This window comes from Canis lupus, chromosome 3, assembly GCF_003254725.2.
Source record: "Canis lupus dingo isolate Sandy chromosome 3, ASM325472v2, whole genome shotgun sequence".
Lineage (NCBI taxonomy): Eukaryota > Metazoa > Chordata > Mammalia > Carnivora > Canidae > Canis > Canis lupus.
The window spans coordinates 56,465,322-56,483,871 of record NC_064245.1 but is presented as its reverse complement, the minus strand read 5'-3'; the positions used below and the strand labels follow the sequence as shown (position 1 = coordinate 56,483,871).

Below are 18,550 nucleotides of genomic sequence, written 5' to 3'. Positions count from 1 at the left end.
GGAGCCTGGCCGTCCACCAAGCCCACCTGCACATTTTACAGATGGGGCCCAGAGAAGGGCCAGGAGGGGCCACAGGTCTCATGGTGGGGATGGTGAAGGACTTCTGACCCCCAGCACTTTGTTTTCCTTCCCCTGTGCCTCTGCTCGGTGATGAACTGGAGGTGCAAACTGCATCATGATGTAGATGAGCCTGGCCCCTGCAGGACTCGTAGCGAGGTCACTGGCAAAATGCAGCCAGAGGAGGATGTTTTGCTTTCTGCAACCTCTGGCCACATAGACCATGTTGTCCCTATCTCTGTGAGAGCAATGACTAAATTGTCTGAAGTTCCCTTAGCTGCTAAACCTATGTGATTCTTGTTTCTCCAGACCCAACACAGAGCCTGGCACAAAGCAGTAAATGTTGAGTAAGTGTTGGTTAAAATGCGCCTATCTCTTCTAGCCTTGGTCTCCTCATCTGCAAATTGGGCACAGTTATGCCTGAACTCTACAAGTTATGGAGCAGATTGAGATCATCCACATCATTCTTGGCATGCAGAGAAATTGAGCAGCCATACTTTTTCAAGAGGATGATGAAGCTGTAAGCAAACACGGCCATCCCCACCAGAAAATAGGCCAAGGGCAGCCGGTAGCCAGCTCTCCCAATCCTTCGCTCCCTGCCATAATAGCCGTAGAAGAGCACTGAGTACTGCAGGTAACCCTGTGAAGAGAGAACTCAGTGTCATTTCCAACCTAGGTTCCAGAACTGCCACCCAGTCAGCCCTCCTTCAAGATAGGAGTGCGGCCAAGACTCAGCCTCACCCCCAGGGACCAGACTGTGTCCAGGTCTTGAGCCGAAGCCACGTGCTCCTTGGGGATGGTCTTGCTGGCTGTGCTTCCAAAGGGCTGGCCTGCAATGAGCTGGTAGAGAAAACAGGATGTCCCATGATCCTCTGGGGGGTGGGGAGGGACCAGAAGAAGAGGGGTGGGTGGCCGATCCCCAGATCCCTCCCTATGGCCTGTGACGGTGCTGCAGTTACAAGATCTCTAGGGGCTGCGTTTCTGCTTGATTCTCACTGATGGAAAAGTAATCCGGGGTGGGCTGATGTTCTTTTTTCAATCAGCCTGCCTGGGTGCTCTCTTGCTGGGCTTCTACAAGTGGATTTTTGAGGTCACTGGGTTTCTGCATGGGAAACAGTCCCATTTACTTTGTGAGGATGAAGTTTAGTTGAGAAGCGGGTTTTATTTTATCACAGCACTGGTGAACTGGCTCATGGGCCAAATCCAGCCTGTTACCTCTTTTTGTATGACTCAAGAGCTAAGAATTGTTTTTTGTTTTTTTTTTTTGTTTGTTTTGTTTTTAAGAATCGTTTCTGCACTTTTAAATGGCTGGGGAAAAAATCAAAAGAAGAATAATATATTGCAACACTTAAGAATGATATAAAAGTCAAACTTTAGTATTCGTAAATAAAATTTGATTGGAACATAGCCACCGTCATTAGTTTGTGTACCGTCTGTGGCTGCTTTCACACTGCATGGGGGGTGAGAGGGCTATGACAGGGATTGTGGGTCCCCAAAGCCTCAACTATTTACTACCCGGCCCTGCAAAGAAAAGGTTCACTTCATCCTCTTGATTATCCTTCCCATGAGGATAATGCAGGCAGTTGCTTATGAGACTCTCACATCTCTTGTTTCTAAGGCATGGCACTTCTGATTTTCCCTAAACTAGTTCTTACCTCTGGAATGACAATAAAAGCACCTGTCATAATCGTGAGCACAATATTAATTCCAAATAACCATCTCAAGAATATGAAGTAGGAAGCAACCCCAGATCCAAAGTGACCTAAAAAAAAAAAAGGCCAGAAAATAAGAATGGTAAAACACAGTATAAATAGGATGAACACTATAAACCCCTTACTGTGCAAAGTTCTCTGTACAGCAACACTGCAATGTTTTGTGTATCAGGACAAAGACGAAGAAGGCCATGATTATATCAGTTGGGGTGTCCCCCCAAAATAGTCATTTGTGTGGGTCAAGATGTTCATTAGTATTTCCAGTTATAAGCACAGAAAAAAAAACCCTAACTTAATAATTTCCCTTATGACATATTCATCTAAAATACTTGTCAAATTTGCAACATTTCACATATGTTCAGAAGAACTAGCATCTTCTAAGAATTTCATAGATGTATATTTTTATTTTGTATAGTTTTGAGAATTCCAAGGATTTGTATTAATTTCAGGGTATATAGCAATTTGCTAGGTGTTAACATTAGGGGAAACTAAGTGAATTACAAGAACTTTACAACTTTTCTATATATCTAAACTTTTCTATATATCTATATTATCCTAAAGCAAAAAGTATATTCAAAACTGAGCTTCTACTAAGAAACTAAGGGAGCATAGAAATTAGATGAGGAAGTGAATGATTTGTGCCATACTTAAAAAAAAAAATCTCTTGAGTTTTTATTTCAAATATAGTTTGTGTTTGGCATAGTAAATAGGAAAACACAAAGCCATCACCAAGAAAACAAAAACATTACCTATTTTGAGATCATTAAATTAAACTACTAGAATGAGTTAGTTTCTAGTAAACTTTCAGTGTGTCCCCCATTATTATTCTATGTGTATAGTTTTTTTGTACAAAATTGGCATTTCTCTACAACATGAATCTTGAATTATTCATATATTATAAGCATTTTTTCATGTAAAAACTATTCTCCTATAAAAGAAATATTATTGTTTCATCAACTGAATTTTCCATCATCTGTTTAATCTATCTCCACCATTTAACACTTAAATTTCTGACTTTTCACCAGGTAGGTGATTCCTTAAGGTAAGTAAGCCTGCAATAAATAATTTCCCTCCAAGGGCAGGTTTTCTGGAAGCAGAGCCTGAGGAAGGGGTCCAGCTATTATGACATACTGAGGAAGCACTCTCTGCAGAAAGGGTGTGTGGGCATCAAGCTGAAGGGGGGCAAGGGAAGAACTAAGCAAGGAGGTGGTTTCCCTGGAGCCCAGCTTTACTCCATCCCATCCCAGGGGGACCCTGGAAGACAAATTGCACAACACAGTTGACCCACTTTGCACAAGGAGCAGGACTTGACTCCTCCTTCCTCAGGGACTGCTTCCCTCTGGGCCCTCCCTTGGGGCGTGGGGCAGGTGACCTGTGCCCAGTGGCTGGAACAGCACAGGCTTAGGGCGATGCTCCAGGGAACGGGCAGCTGTGAGTCACAGCATCAACACCCAGGGCAGCCGAGAAAAAAGCTGGACCAGCCAAGCAATCCGGGTGGGGTACCAACTTGGTAATCGTGCATCAATTTTGTTGTGGCTCTTGTTTCTCTGGTTGTTAGGGAATGGAAGAGTTTTATCAAAGAGCACAAACATTATGAAGGCTTTGGTTACAAATTTTAACTTTCCCTTAGAAACGCCTTTCCAATTTACATTCCCACCCACTGTGTAGGAAAACTCTAAATTCCATTTAAATGCTGAAAATTGTTTTTTCTCCATTTGTCTGCTTTTAGCTTTGTTTTATGTAAGTATAATTTCTTTTATAGGTAATTAAATACAGCGCTGTTTTCCTTGATGATTTCCTTCTTTACTTTCACAGACAGGTTTGCATTCACTGAGATCACATGCTCTGTATTTCCTTTAATTCTTTCATGGCTTCCTATCTCCTATTTAATGGCTCATGGAACCTTAAAGCGAAGGATCTAAGCATCCTCTTTAAAACAGTTGAATCAACAGTTCTAGTATCATCTATGGTGCTATGCTACAATTTCAACTGCTGTAGTGTTTATAAATGTATTTTAATGTTTTGGTTATGGAAGCTCAATTGCATTTTTCTTAAAGAAAAATTCTTTTTGATGAATCTTTTGGTTGTGTTTCTTTCATACAAGTTTTATGATCATTTTGTCGAGTACAAAAAAAGAAACAACAAACCACATTACATTGAGATTTCTACTAAAATTACATTAAACTTGTAAGCTGATTTAAGAAAATGCACATCTTCAAATATTAAATCATCCTATGTCTCTTCAGAAGACCTTTTAAACTTCCTGTGGCCTGATTTTATAGTTTTCTTCACTACAGATTCACTGTTAAGTTTATTCTTGGCGTTGTGTGCTGCGTGTTATGTGTGTACAATGAGTCTGCACGTTTGTGAACCTGTTGTGAACGTGACTTATTTATTTTTTAGAATATGCTTTCTGAATGGTTATAATCAGCTCTAAGAAAATGCAAGTTTCCGAGGTTTTGTTTGGCAACTGCTCCCATGACTCTCTTACTCTTCTGCGGTTTTTAAACCTGATCCTTTGGGGTCAGTGCTGGGTCTGACTCCCGAATGAAGTGCCAGAGTGGCAGAGCCGCAGCGACAGGGGGACCACAGATGTCTTCTATCCGCACCATCCCAAGTCCAGCCCCAGCCTGCACCATGCACACAGTGTGACTACCAGGGGACCCACAGCTCCTCCCTCCTCAGGCCTGGAGGTGGGCTGGCCACTTGTACCTTGTCCCTGCCCCACTCCTCCGAGTGCCCATACTTACTCTCGATTTTCTTGATCCTCATCTCCCAGGGAATGAAGATGACCATGAAGTTACAGGCCAGACGAGCAAACTTCCGCCAGAGCTGAAAAGGAGGGAGCAGAGTTTGAGAACTTTACAGTTGTCAAGATGGCAATGACTTTGTGATGCTACGGTCCTGAGGGGAGCACAGGCCCCCAGACACAGTGTCTAATACCTATAGCTATGATTTTTCAAGACTTTAGGCACAACCAGGACCAAAGCAGCCCCCCTTGTCTTCTCTGTACCCCTGCTTGGGGGAGGGCACCTGCCTCAGGCTCTGAGCTGTGGTGTCTGTCCTGAGGAGCCCATGCCCTTGGGGTCACACCTACCTTACTCTCCCCATTCCTGCTTTGGGGAACCAAAAACACTTAATCACTTGAGGAATTATGTCCAAATGCACCCAGTTGACCCCAGCCTGGGAGTGGGGCCCAGGTGACCACAGCTCCCTGGACTGAGGACCAGGGGCCAATAGGACACCCTGAACCCAAGCCCTGCCTGTTGTGTGCCTCCCGTCCTGCCCGGTGTCCTCCTTGTGCTTGTCTCCCACTCTCTCTCCTGGCCAAAGCTGCCAGCGGTGAGATCTGGAAATTTGTCTTGTGTGTTTAAAATGCAATTGCCAAGAGTTCAAAAATCTTCTTTTTGTTTCTTTTTCCTCCAAGGAGACTAAAGCACGATGTGCCCTGACGCTGGCTCTGCTCTCCACAGTATTGGCAGGCTGTTCATTTTAACATACAAACAATCTTGGTTTGTGTTGGAAGCAAATGATATCATTGCAGAAAGAAGGCTTGCAAATGTAATTACAACATTCTGAACTCTGAGACAGCACATGGTCCTGATGCAGACACGCATGATAATGTCCTCCGGGATGTGTCTGCTGAGGCCAGAACGGCTGCTTGTAAATGAAAATCTGTTTGAATTTTATCAGACGTTGCAATTGTCTGTCTTCTGTTCATGATTCCAGACCCAGCTCGAACCTAACCACGCCCATGATGAGTTCACGCAGCTTCTCCGAAGAGAGGAATAGATCCTTCTCTCTGTAAAGCTCCCAGCGATGGATATTCTTGTAATGTCGATTATATCCTGCTTCGTGTTGCCATTAGATTTCTCCCGTGGCGTATGTCCTTTAGCATGGAGAACACCAAAGCTTGTGCTCTTTCATCCCCTACAGCCTGCAGGGTGCAGGGTGCAGGGCCACGGTGCTCAAACACCCTTGGGAGCGGGTTTGGTGTTGGAAACCGGCTGAGTCTCTGGCCAGCTGTGAAGTCCTTAAGTGTAAGAGGCACTGGGAGGAGGGCCCCAGCCCTGAGTTCTAGCACCAGCTCAGTCGTGAGCCTACTACACACTCTTTGGAAAGGGATTTTCTTTCTTTGACATTCCATTTCCTTGTCTGTACGAGAAGCAGAATTCCATCAGTAGTATTTGGGGTTACTCGTTCAATTTAAATTTTGGTTGAATTTCAATGCACAGAACACTGTAAAGCAGAACGACTTTTGTAGGTAAGAGATGAAAAACCTCCTTCCCTGTCTCTGGTGCTCATGTGAGGAGTCAGGGGCCCCTGACTCAGCTTTAAGGGCACTGAAACCCCAGCACTCATTCTGCTAACACGAGTCTACACTAGCTTCCTAAGGGAGCTTCCTCGAGGTAAATGGGATTGAAAGATGTGATTTGTTGATAACCCAGATTCAGTAAAGCGGGGAAATAAACACCACGCTTCTCTGATAATTTGCACCAAATCTTCATGGAAAGCCCTGAAACTCTGAAATGATTTGAAATTTTAAGAGCAAAGCAAAAACAAAACAGCAAAACCAAAAACCAAACTTGGAAGAATTAGATCTTAATTATGGGCCTGAGTTATTTGGTACCAAAAATAAGAATAAGCTCATTCTTTCCTCTTTGGAATGGCCTGTAAGTTCGCCTGGAATAAAGGTGTTCTAACAGCACGTATTCTAGTTTATGACAGATGCATTCATTCTGAGCATGTACTGAGCACCCATGTGTCTTTCTAGTATTGTGGGTGCAAATGGACAAGACGTATAAGATGTTAGCTGGCGCAGAGCTTGAGTTTAGGTAGAGAGAAGGCAGCAACAGATGCATCAATGCCACAGGGGGACGTGGTCCATTAGGGCTGGATGAGAAAGCTTTTTTAAACAAGAGGATCAGGAAAGATTGATCTGGGAAGGTCATACATGAGCTGAAACTTGAATGAAAAGGAACTGATATTTCAAAAAATAATAAATCATTAGAGGAGCTATCTAGGAGGCCAGGGCAGCTCATTACATCTGTGAGTTAGCACGTGCTGGGCATTTTACAGCAGAGTATGGAAGAAGGGGAAGTGGGGTGAGATCTAATTGGTGGGTCATGGGAAGGAGAGAGATTTAATTCTAAGTATAATAAAAGCCTATCTATGTATCTATCTGTGTATCTATGTGTCTCGGTATCTATCAATCAATCAATCAATCAATCATCCATCATTATCTTAGTAAGGGTTGGCATCAGTAGTTTACTGTTTCAAGGATTGCCCTGGCTCCTGTGGGGAACACAGTAGATTACTGGGGGATGTTTGTAGAAGCAAGAGGACCTGCCAGGAGGCCAATCAGTCTATATACCATCATAGGCAGGCGACAACCATGCCACAAAGGCTCTCCAGAAGGGTGACCTCCTTTGCTAGTATCATGAGAGACACAAAGGTCATAGAATATTAGAACCAGAAGGAATCTTGAGAATCAAATGTAAAAACCAAAGCCAGAGTAGGGAAACAATAGCAGAGGGACCTGGGTGTCCTGATTCCCTCTGGAGTGACGTCTTGGGTCCTCATCTCACACTCACACCTCGCTTCCTTCAGAAATACAGACATGTGCTGGTGCTGAAGGAAGACTGTCTATAAGGAGCTGGAATCGAGTGGAGACCCACGTGAATGGAGGATGCTGGCTGGAAACAGGGGAGGGCTCCCCAGGATGCCTTGTGTTCTGAAGCAGTGATTCCCCGGACAGGACCAAGTGGCAGTCCTGTGAATGGGGACCAGGATCTTGGTGCTGGGAGTCACGAAGAATGGGTAGCTGTGTTACATAAAATTTACTATTTGGAAAACAGTTACCATCTTGGGCTTACAAACCCGGGACTACACACAGAGGGGCTGCAGGCAGTACGCCGGCTGGCTAGATACCTTCTATTTTCTCTACGCAGCAGCTAGAGCAGATGCTGGTCCCCAGTGGTTCAAATAAAAATTTCTGGCATCAAAATATTATTAATATTAAAAAAACAGAGGAATGCAGTTCTGAATATGGGGAGGGGAAGAACCAAAGTGTGAAGAAGACGTTTTGGGAGAAGAATTTTCTTTGGCATTTTACTGCGTGCCCAGAAGGCAGAAAAAGCCCAGTCTGGGCTATTTCATTACCTGAGGGCCTGAAACAAAGCACAGCCCATGGGTCAAACTGGACTGGTTTGAACCACTTTCTGTAGGGCCTGTGCTCCTACAAATGTTGCGCCTGCCTGGTGCCGGCTGAAAACCTCAGGGCAAGCTCTAGGTGAGGCTGAAAATTCAGATCCCCTTTCTCATTCTAAATACCCTGTTTTTAATAATTCAGTCCATTATCAGATTACACTTTTAATCCATATTGATCTTACCGTTACTAAAAGGTGCAGTACTTCTCACTCTTATATGTCACAGGTTGTCTGAACTCAAGGGAAGGGCCTCCTAGTATTTGCAAGTGTTTTCCCATAGCATTTCAGACTTTCTATTTAGGGAAGATAAGGAAGGAGCCCAGCAGCACATATGCTTATGATTAAAAAGATAATTTTGTTTTCTGTATGGATTCCATAAAGTCTATCACAGTGTGACAGGCATAAGAAGTCCTGGGTAATCTTGGTTGTGGGAATAGATTAGTCTTCAGGCAGTCTGTGGAGAGTAAGAGGACAGCCAAGGTAGACCCTAGGGACCCTTTGAGATTTTATGATTATGTAAAATTTATGGCCAGCCTTATTTATTTATTTATTTTAAAAATATTTTATTTATTTATTCATGAGAGACACAGAGAGAGAGAGGCAGAGACACAGGCAGGGGGAGAAGCAGGCTCCATGCAGGGAGCCCGTTGCAGGACTCGATCCCAGGACCCCGGGATCACGACCTGAGCTGAAGGCAGATGCTCAACCACTGAGCCACTCAGGTGCCTCAGAAACACATATATTCAAATAGAAAAGCTTAAGTAATATTATATTAAGCTATATATGTGTGTTTATATATATATATTAAACTATATATATGTGTTGATACCCTGGTATATATAAACATATCATTAAATATTTATGTGAATAGAGGCCGGCTTTAAACTTCATTAAGAATACCTTTTTTTTGTTTCAGAGAATCTAAAAGGAGTGCATCTGTCAGCTTTTGTCTGTTAAAGTACAACAAACTTTAAAAACTAAAAAAGGGATCCCTGGGTGGCGCAGCGGTTTAGCGCCTGCCTTTGGCCCAGGACGCGATCCTGGAGACCCGGGATCGAATCCCATATCGGGTTCCTGGTGCATGGAGACTGCTTCTCTCTCTGCCTATGTCTCCGCCTCTCTCTGTGTGACTATCATAAATAAATAAAAATTAAAAAAAAAAAAAACTTCCCTAAAAAAAAAAATAAATAAATAAATAAAAACTAAAAAAATACAATATCCAATATTGGCAAGAATATTATGAAAACAGTAAGCATCATGTATGGCAAGATAAACTATCAAGGGTTTTGAGAAATAATTTATTAATATTTATTAAGAACCAAAAAAAAGGATTATATTTTTTCTATGGTGATTATAGTTCTGGCATTTATCCTGGAAGAGGAATTTTAAAAGATAGGAAGAGGGGGCGCATGGGTGCTTAGTCAGTGAAACGTCTGGCCTCAGCTCAGGTCATAATCTCAGGGTCCTGGGTGCAAGCCCCATGTCTGGCTCCCTGCTCAGTGGGGAGCTGACTTCTCCCTTTCCCACTCCTCCTTCTTGTGTGCGCTCTCTCTCTCTCTCTCTCAAATAAATAAATAAAGCCTTAAAATTAAATTTTAAAAAGATAGGAAAAGGAATATGTGCAAAGATACACTTTGCAGGGTTATTAACAATAATGAAAAATTATAGGCAATTTAAATATTCACCAGGAGACTAACAACTAATTAAGTTAGCTTACAGTCATCTGTCAGGGGAAACACTATGTGTAAAAAATGCATAGCAACATGGAAAAATCCTTCTGTTACGTGTGAGGTTAAGTGAAAAAAAGAAGCAAGACAAAAATGTTTGTATACTATCATTGCTGTCAGTGAAAATTATATATTCAGTGACTGGAATGTGAGATTTTTAAAAAGATACTATTATGGGGGTTGACTTTTTGTCTTCTAAACATTTATGAAAATTATTGTGATGTCTCTCTAAATAGATAATTTCAATATATACTAAAGTTTAGCTTTAAGGAACTGAATGGGAAAAATAATAAACAAAAACCTTAGCACTGAATTATAAAAGGAGCATTGGAATGTATCTGTAACTTTATCACAAGACATACAGTGAATAAAAGCTACACATATGGGTGGGATTAAGTCAAGAAAGATGCTAGATCATTTTCTCAAGGGAAGATATCCTTTTTCGGATGAGTTGGGCTCCCCCAGAGTCATGTCGAGTTGGTAAGTGACAGCATCCAGGACTAAAATTCAGGTTCTGGGACTTTTGTCCCTGCCAGCTCAGAGCTGTAATAATTGATGTATAATGACAGATGCCATGGAGTGCAATTTCTCGGCCCCAAGACCAGCAGAAGGGGTGGGAGCACCTGTGCCCACATGCTCTCACCTCTGCACCTGCTGCTTGGTAGCCACGGGTCCGGGTCAGCCTCCCTTCAAACTTCAGCACGATCTCCTTCGCTCGCCTAAGAGAAGAAAAACACCATCGTCAGCACGATTTTGTCACACCCATCACCTTGGCAAAACATGTGGAACTGCAACAGGAGCTGGTGGTCAAAATGTGAGGGACAAGATGCTGTGGCATGGTGGGGCTATGCAAATATGCAAATCGTTCATCTCCTGACCTCAGGCAACCAGAAATCTCTTTTAAAAAATACTTTCTGAAAAAAAAATTTTAATGGATAAATTCTTAGAGAATGATAAATCAATGACAAAATGAGTAGCAATGAATTTCTTAAAGTCCTTCCCTGGTTGTTGTCTGGGAATCAATCCTGAGGGCGGGCGGCGGGGGGAATCCTGGCAGCGGGCGCGAGGGGGTCTCACCCCTCCCCTTGACCTCAGAGACCCTCATCTCTGGAAGTGAAAGTCAGACACAGCCTCAGAGAACCTGCCTCTAGAAAAGGATGGTGTCTGGTTTACGTGGTGTCTCCACAGCCACAGAGGAGAACCTGATGCAGCCCAAACGAACTGCTGACTTTGGTGAGCTGACCTGATGTCTCCACCTAAATGATTAATCCTTGGAATGCATTGAACTCACTGGGGTAGATGGTTACATCCACAGTCCTGTGAATAGCAGGATTAGACAATTACTGTTAGCACCAGGGGGACAGACAGCAGTCAAGGACCCTCAGAGGTGAATGTCACCTTCAAGGTGACCTCATCTGACACTGCACTGATGAGACCCTCGTTATCCATGGCCAGCCCCCCACCCCTTGATTCTGACCAGTGCTGAAGGGCTTGGTTCTTCAGAATCCTGCAATCTCGAGTGTGCCCTGGGAGCTGCTAGGGAGGTTTTGTGCGGACACCCCAGCAGCCTTTTAGCAACACCAGCGGGTTCTGAGTCTTTCCCTGAGATGCAGGAACTAGCTGACTCCCCTTTCCAACAAGTGAAACGTGAGCTAATCGGAGCACTTGCTGGGTTTTGCAGCTCTGTGCCCTTGTGGCCATCACCCCAGCTTCCCGGCCCCGCAGATGGCCTGGCTTCATTCCGGTCAGAACCACAAATGCAGGCAGGGGTGAGGCTTGATGCCTTACCCTGCATGGCATCTAAAAGACAAGAGGCTTATACAAGTGAAATCATTTATTTCATTTAATTATTCATAATTTTCTTTCTGCAAACATTTTCTGCACACTCACTTGGGTTAAGTGTAGTGGGATACAGAGATGCGTAAGACAGTTTTGCTGGAAGAGTCCCTAGCTAATAGGGCGAAGGAGCCCAGAGGTGCAGTAACTGGGAAGAGTTACTGTGGCAAGAGTATGAGAGAGGGTGAGCTAGGACCTGAGGTACCACGGAGGACCTAACGTAGGCCTCCTCATAGGGCACTGACCACTTGCTTCCCTGCCAGGGCAATGAGCCTGTGCCCTGTGCTCCCAGACAGGTGCCTACTGCTCCAGACTCAGCTGGGGCTCCTGGCTTCCCACACGGTTAGGCTTCAGTGGTCTCTGCTCTCCAGACGCCCCAGCAGGTCCAATTAGTGATGCATTGCTCCAGTAGCTTCTCAAGGTGACGAGGGAGGAGACGTGGGGAACAGGGGATGATGAATGGAAGTACTCAGAGGACAAACCGCCTCTGAGAGCCTGACTGCCAGCCCTGGGCAGCACCGGTGTGACCCTGTCAGTGTCTGGGCTGAGCCCCTGGCCAGGTATCAGCACAGATGGCCTGGTTTTGCCCTTTTGACAGAAAAGTTGTATTTGCTGTGCTCTGCCTGTAGGTTACAAAGGCTTAGCTTCTTACTAATAATTAGTGATCACTAATTACTAGTTAGTAATTACTAATTACTCCTATTAATCATTTATCATCAATCAGCAACATTTCCGCATGATTTTTTAAAAATCTAGCACATCACTTTTTTTTTTTTTTTTTTAAGCATAGATTACTCCAACTATTCCTTTGGCAGAGTTCTTCTCTGTTTCAATAGAATTTTGAAGTCAGGGTCAGAGGGCCTGGGTTTAAAGCACAGGTCCGGCCCTCAGAGGCTGTGTGTCCTGGGGTAAGCCACTTTACATCTCTGGGCATCAGTCTTCTGTCTTAAGTTGCTATCCTCACTCAAAGAAACAAACTTTGAGTTAAACTTAAACAAACTTAAGTTGCTATCCTCACTCAAAGAAACAGACGTGGTAGGAGCTGATAGCAGACATGGAGGATTAACCAGAAACTGCTGAGCCTGGAAGGGACAGGTGTCCTTAGCCATCTGCCGAGCCACCTGAGGACCAGCTGCGTCTTGGGCCAGACCGGAGGAGTATGCCTTCATGGAAAGCCAATGAAGCCGTGATTTGACAGGAGAGAAGTGGAAGCCTAATGGTAGACATGAGGAGGGAGGGCTGTGTGCTTGGTGTCTGGAAAGGGGCATGACCGAGGTTCTAATCCTGTCTACACAGGGTACCTGATGATTAGGGCTGCTGCTGCCTGTTTCTCCAGGAAGGTCCACTTGACAGGTCAGAGTGGCTCATTAAGACCGTTCAATTAAGTCCCTGTCCTGTGACCCCCAGCATCAGCATCATCAATCAGGACTCACTGTCAAGGTGTGACAACCACGTACCAGAGACTGTGTGAGGCGCTCACACGGCTCATCCCATTTAACCCTAGAACTATCACGGATCTCAAACTTCAGTATGCAAAAGAATCCACCTGAATGTGTGTTTAAAATACTGGGCCCCACTCCCATACTTTCTGATTTGGCAGGTCTGAGGGCAACCAGGGATTCTGAATCTTTAGCAAACACCCTGCTTGCTTCGTGGGGCACATTTTTGGAAGCAGTGTTGCAAGAGGCAGGTGCTATTCTTTTTTTTTTTTTAAGATTTTATTTGTTTATTCATGAGAGACACACAGAGAGAGGCAGAGACACAGGCAGAGGGAGAAGCCCAGTCCCTGTGGGGAGCCCGATGTGGGACTCTATCCCAGGACCCCGGGATCATGACCTGAGCCAAAGGCAGATGCTCAACCATTGAGCCACCCAGGCGGGAAGTTGCTATTTTTAATCATCATCTCTACTTTAAAGAGAAAGAAAGTGGTGGAAATTAAGAAAGCTGCCCAACATCACTGTAACTAATGATTGGGAGATAGTATTCAAATTCGGGCAACCTCTCTTCAACTCTTTAGCTGTTCACTATTATCCAAATGGATTCTCCAGTGACCCTAAGTATCGTAATCTGGTTTCCCATAGAATCTTGTCGTACCCCCACTACCGCCCCCACCCCCCGCCCTAGAGGGAATAGCGGCAAGCAGGGGGAATTACCATCTGTTTTCATTCCAGCTTATAGACTTGTCTGCAGTGAGTTTGGTTATTTGGTTATCTCTAGACACAATGCTAAAATCTAGTGTTTGAAAGGGAGGTAGAAAACCACCAACCCCTCACCAATGCACACCCCCAACCCAGACACACATACACTCTCACACTCACAGAGAAATTGCCACCTTGGGGTGCTTGTGACTTCTCCGAGTCAGATCAAGAGTGCCTGCCCACCACTCTCTCATGGGTCTTTGTGCTCATTTTCTTGGGCAGGACAGGGTGGTTTCATGGAAAGCATATTTGCAATAATCAGTAACGATTGTGGAAAGCCCTTACCTCAGTGCTCCCAGCTTTTGCCCCATGGTCCACGGTCTGCAGCGAATGTTTGCCATGAGATCCTTCTGGAACTGTATATTCTGGAAGATTTGTTCAGGATCATTGCTGTCCCCTGGCTCATCAGCATTAAAGCTGTCATCCAAGTTGCTGAATGGATCAGGGCATCAAGGAGGAAATCTGATTAGTAGAATTGCTTCCAGCAAAGATCTTGCCCCGGGCACGTTCAGCATCTCGCTGCCCCAGGGTCATCTGTATGAAGTTCGTATGTGTAGAGGGAGAGGGACCCGAGGAGGCAGAGAGAGAATTTGGCCATCTCGGGAGCCACTGAAGTGCATTCATTGGAGTCTGTCGTTTCAGTGGGCCGGTGAAAGACAATGGTTTCTCTGGATGACAGCTTTTATCAGAAGACGTCATAGAAGGAGACGGGAGGGAGCTTACGGACAATTCCTGAATGGCAGCATCTTTGGTGGCCAAGGAATTTCTATCTCAGGCTGACTGAAATAATCAGTTCATCTTAGAGACAGGGTTCCCCCTATTTCTCTAGCTCTGGAGGCAAAATAAAGGAAAACCAAACGCTGTCATCCAGAGACCCCTCCCTGCGTGTCCACTTCCATTCTTTGAAGCTGAGATAGTGCAGGCAGAAAGTTCTAGAAACTTCTAGAAACCAAGAATGTAGCCGAGCAGATTTACGTGGGCAATATTACAGGGGAAGAGTTATTGTGTAGGAGAACCATTTTCCCACATGGAGCAACATTTATTCCCAGTAGCAATTAATATGTTAATCCTAACACAACTTTTCAGGAGGAGGTAAGAGTATTCTGCTACTTGATCAATGATACACTTAAAAGTAAGAGAAAATAATTCCTCTGCTTTGCTCTAGTTCAGAGATGGTTTTTACTTACTCATAGGAGAATTGTCTCCAATTTCTCCAAATTAATGGAGGCTTTAATATACCTTTATAAATATTTAACAGATTGGAACAGAACCCCCTCACTTCTTCCTAGCCTGAAGCCTTTTCCAACAGACACCTTATTTATTATGACAGATGTATTATCTGCTCTCTCTTGACATCACCGATGGAGTCAACAGAGAGAAAACAGAACGTGTGCCTGTGGATTCAGGCAGGTTGGGGTACATTGGATCTGGCTCTCCCAGTCAATGAGCATGTAGAGCCATCTCCCCCTGTGCACATCGTCAAGGTGGCCAACCCAAAAGCCCGGATAAAGGGGTTGCTGAGTTCATTCTGAAAGAGAGGGGAGCGGGATGAGAACTTCGTCCTCAGGTCAGATACAGGCAAGGCTCAGGTGATTCGGGCTCCCTTCCTCAATACACCTGCCTCCTCTGCCCAGGCGGGGGGACAGGACTAACTCACCTGAGCAGCAGGGACTCCTGGTAGAAATAGTGCTGGCTGGTATTTCTCCGGATGCTTCTGTAGCGCTGGGATGCCTTTGAGGGTTTCATGGGGGCTGACTGCTGCCAGGGACCCCTAGGGGCCGGCTGAGTCCCCAGAAGCCAGCAGCAGGGGTCTGCTCCAACCGAGGCTTCCGAAGGGGAGCTGCTAGTCGCTCTGCTCTCTGGTTCTCAGGAGCAAGAGTGCGCGTCTGCAGCTGGTACTTGGCGAGGAGGCCAGTTGTGCATATGTAATGCTAAGGTGGCTGCGGCAGCAGAGATTGGCTGGAGTCTGGGCAGACAAAGGCGGGAGGCTTGGCCAGCTGAGCTGGGGATCACTAGGTGCTGCCCAAATAATCACATCTGTGACCCCTTGTACCCAGGTGGGGCTCTGCGCTTTGCAAAGCGCTTTGCATCTATTCCCATGACAGGTGTTGAGAAAATAGGGAGAAGGCAAGGCATAACTTTTTTCCCCCTCATTTTTACCTTTCAAGAAAGAAGCTTAGAGTAAGAATCTTGTCTATGTTTGCACAGCAGAATCCAGGAGAGGTAGTCATAACATCTTACGTGCTTTTTATTTTTTCTCAGCTTTCTTTTTCTATTTGGAGAAAGGTCAATTGTCCAGAAATGTTGCACCACCAATATTACATACTCCCAACCTGGATCCACTTTGCTGCCCCCTCTGCTTTATCTCTATCTACTTACTTCTCCCCCAACACTATTTACAAGTACATTTCAGAAATAATGACATGTCTCCCCTAAATATTCCAGCATATTAATAATAATCAAGTTAACATTTCCTTTTTTTTTTTAAGTTAACATTTCCTTGTATTTTATGTTTTGTTAGTGTGGCCACATCACCCAGCAGGATAATCCTACAAGGAGTGGGGTGAAGAGATTTTAAGAGGCCCCCTGGAATTTCATAATAAGAAAGTGAGGCTTGTAGACAGTCAATACTTACACAGATATTCTGGAAACAAATCACCTGCTGCTGTAAGGGTGCTCAGCGCAGGCCGTTCCCTGAGGCCACATCAGCAGCTGCCCCTCCTTCCTAGGCAGAACGGTACCCAGTGCCCTTGTCATCGGCATGTTCTCCTCTCTTAGCCTAATTCACTAGGATTCTCCACCAAAGAATTTCCCCAAACCCAGGACTTGCAGTTTGTACTCACTGAAGGTGAAGAAGTGAATGGGTAGGCACCACTCACCAGGGCGAAAGGAAATCCATCAGCAGCTCCAGGTGTGGGGCTGGGGCGAGGGGCTTCCTTCACTCATTTATTCATGTCTCCATTGGCTCGTTAGCAAATTGATTACCTGGCTCTTACAGTCTGGCCCACACTGGCAGGGCAAAGGCCAGCCAGAGTCCTAGCCCAGGGTCCTGGGGTTCAGGGCCTCTCCAGGTGTTTGGACCGAGAGCTCTGGGCAGGGGAAGGCAGCAGAGGCCAGTGCCAGAACTGGCCCCGGGGGGACTGTGAGACCAGATCACCTGTCTGCCAATTTGCCCGAGGCCATGTGGCCTTTATGCTGTGTCTAGTAACACTACATAAAATCTGTGTTTGTCAGATAGACAAAATAGTGCATATAATTAGATTATTTCTACCCTTGGCTTTTTTTTTTTTTTTTGCATTCTTTTAGAGATCTTAACCTATAAGGATTATTTCTGAGCATTTCAAAGATTTTTTTCATCCTACTTTTCTGAAGGCCCCTCTATGTTAACATTTTGAACATTTTTGTCTCTTCTTTGCATATATATGTGTATATAGGTATATAAGAATATTTATGTATATATATTTCTGGATTTTTTTGAATATAAAAAGTAATAGGAAGTTTTGAGGTACTATGGGGATTTATTAAAACAAAATAGTGTAAACCAATGATTTGCTTTTCATATTTATTTAGATAATTCTGTTTAACAGTATGGGTAAGATAAAATGGATTAATCCGAAGATATTTAACTATTTTTAGTATCCAAATCATAAATTAACTGGGATAATTAAAAAGGAATAATTACTACTTTTGATATGAATCATTTATCCCAATTTTTTACCTAATTTTAAGGAAATGTTGATTTCTAAACATTTTTTATTATGAAAGTAATGTATCCCCCCAAAATAGAAAGAGTAAGAAAATTATAAATTTAAGAAACCTAAAACAGTATTGCTTAGTGATATTCCCAGTCAACATTTCCAGCTTTTTACCAAGTGTCTTTTTTTGTATTTATATATTTTCAATTTTACTCTATATATGTATCTCTCACCTTTCCATCAATTTTATACTTAAAGCAATTTCCATATTATTTTTCAAATTTTTTGTGACTATGTTTCATTAGTACTTAGTGGAATATTCTAACTAGAACATGCAATATTCAGATTTTGCCTCATTTCTCATCCATTGATGTTGTCTCTCCCTGTGCATTTTTTTGCCATCAATTATTTTGAGCCCCTTAGCATCATTTTTTTTAAAGATTTTATTTATTCATCCTTGAGAGACACAGAGAGAGAGGCAGGGACATAGGCAGACGGAGAAGCAGACTCCCTGTGGGGAGCCCAATGTGGGACTCAATCTCAGGACCCTGGGATCACGCCCTGAGCCAAAGGCAGACGCTCAACCACTGAACCTCCCAGGTGCCTCAGCATCAGTTCTTTAGAATTAGTTTTCCAGAAGTGACTGAGTCAAAGGGAATATCATTAAGAAATTCAATCATGTTGTCAAATGACAGTCACTGTCATGTATGTTGATTTAATGGTTTATTATTATTATTATTATTATTATTATTATTATTATTACTGGTAACATGACTTTTTAATACAGTCAGATTTTTCTGTGGTCACTTTGTGGTTTCATTGGTTGGATTTTTAAAAATTCCCTTTGCAGTCCTGCTGGCATCCATCCTGGCGATGAGTTCTAAGTGAGGCTGTCATTGTTGCCCCTTGCACTCAGCATTCAGGACCCTGATGCTCTTCCCCAAGCCCCCCCCCCCCCCCCCCCCCGGCCCCAGGCTCCTGGGTTCAGGCACAGGAACTGCGGACAGGGGATGCCATGTTCTGAATGCGAGGGGATCAATTACCCTGCATGCGTTGCACTTCCTCTGACAATTTGATTAGAGGCTTTAGGTGCTCTGGATGATGTTAAATCAGGCC

General features: G+C 44.1%; 1 protein-coding gene across 1 annotated transcript in view; it reads right to left on the bottom strand.

Annotated features, from left to right (window-relative positions):
* Positions 1-15,485, bottom strand: part of TMC3 (transmembrane channel like 3) — a 39,769-nt gene extending 24,284 nt beyond the window's left edge. The window contains exons 1-7 of the mRNA XM_025437693.3: positions 15,397-15,485; positions 14,025-14,171; positions 10,349-10,424; positions 4,520-4,601; positions 1,713-1,819; positions 799-897; positions 555-697 (exon numbers count right to left, since the gene is read on the bottom strand). Of these exons, the coding sequence (XP_025293478.3) occupies positions 555-697; positions 799-897; positions 1,713-1,819; positions 4,520-4,601; positions 10,349-10,424; positions 14,025-14,171; positions 15,397-15,485 (743 nt within the window). The remainder of the gene's footprint in view (positions 1-554; positions 698-798; positions 898-1,712; positions 1,820-4,519; positions 4,602-10,348; positions 10,425-14,024; positions 14,172-15,396) is intronic.
* Positions 15,486-18,550: the final 3,065 nt, after the last annotated feature.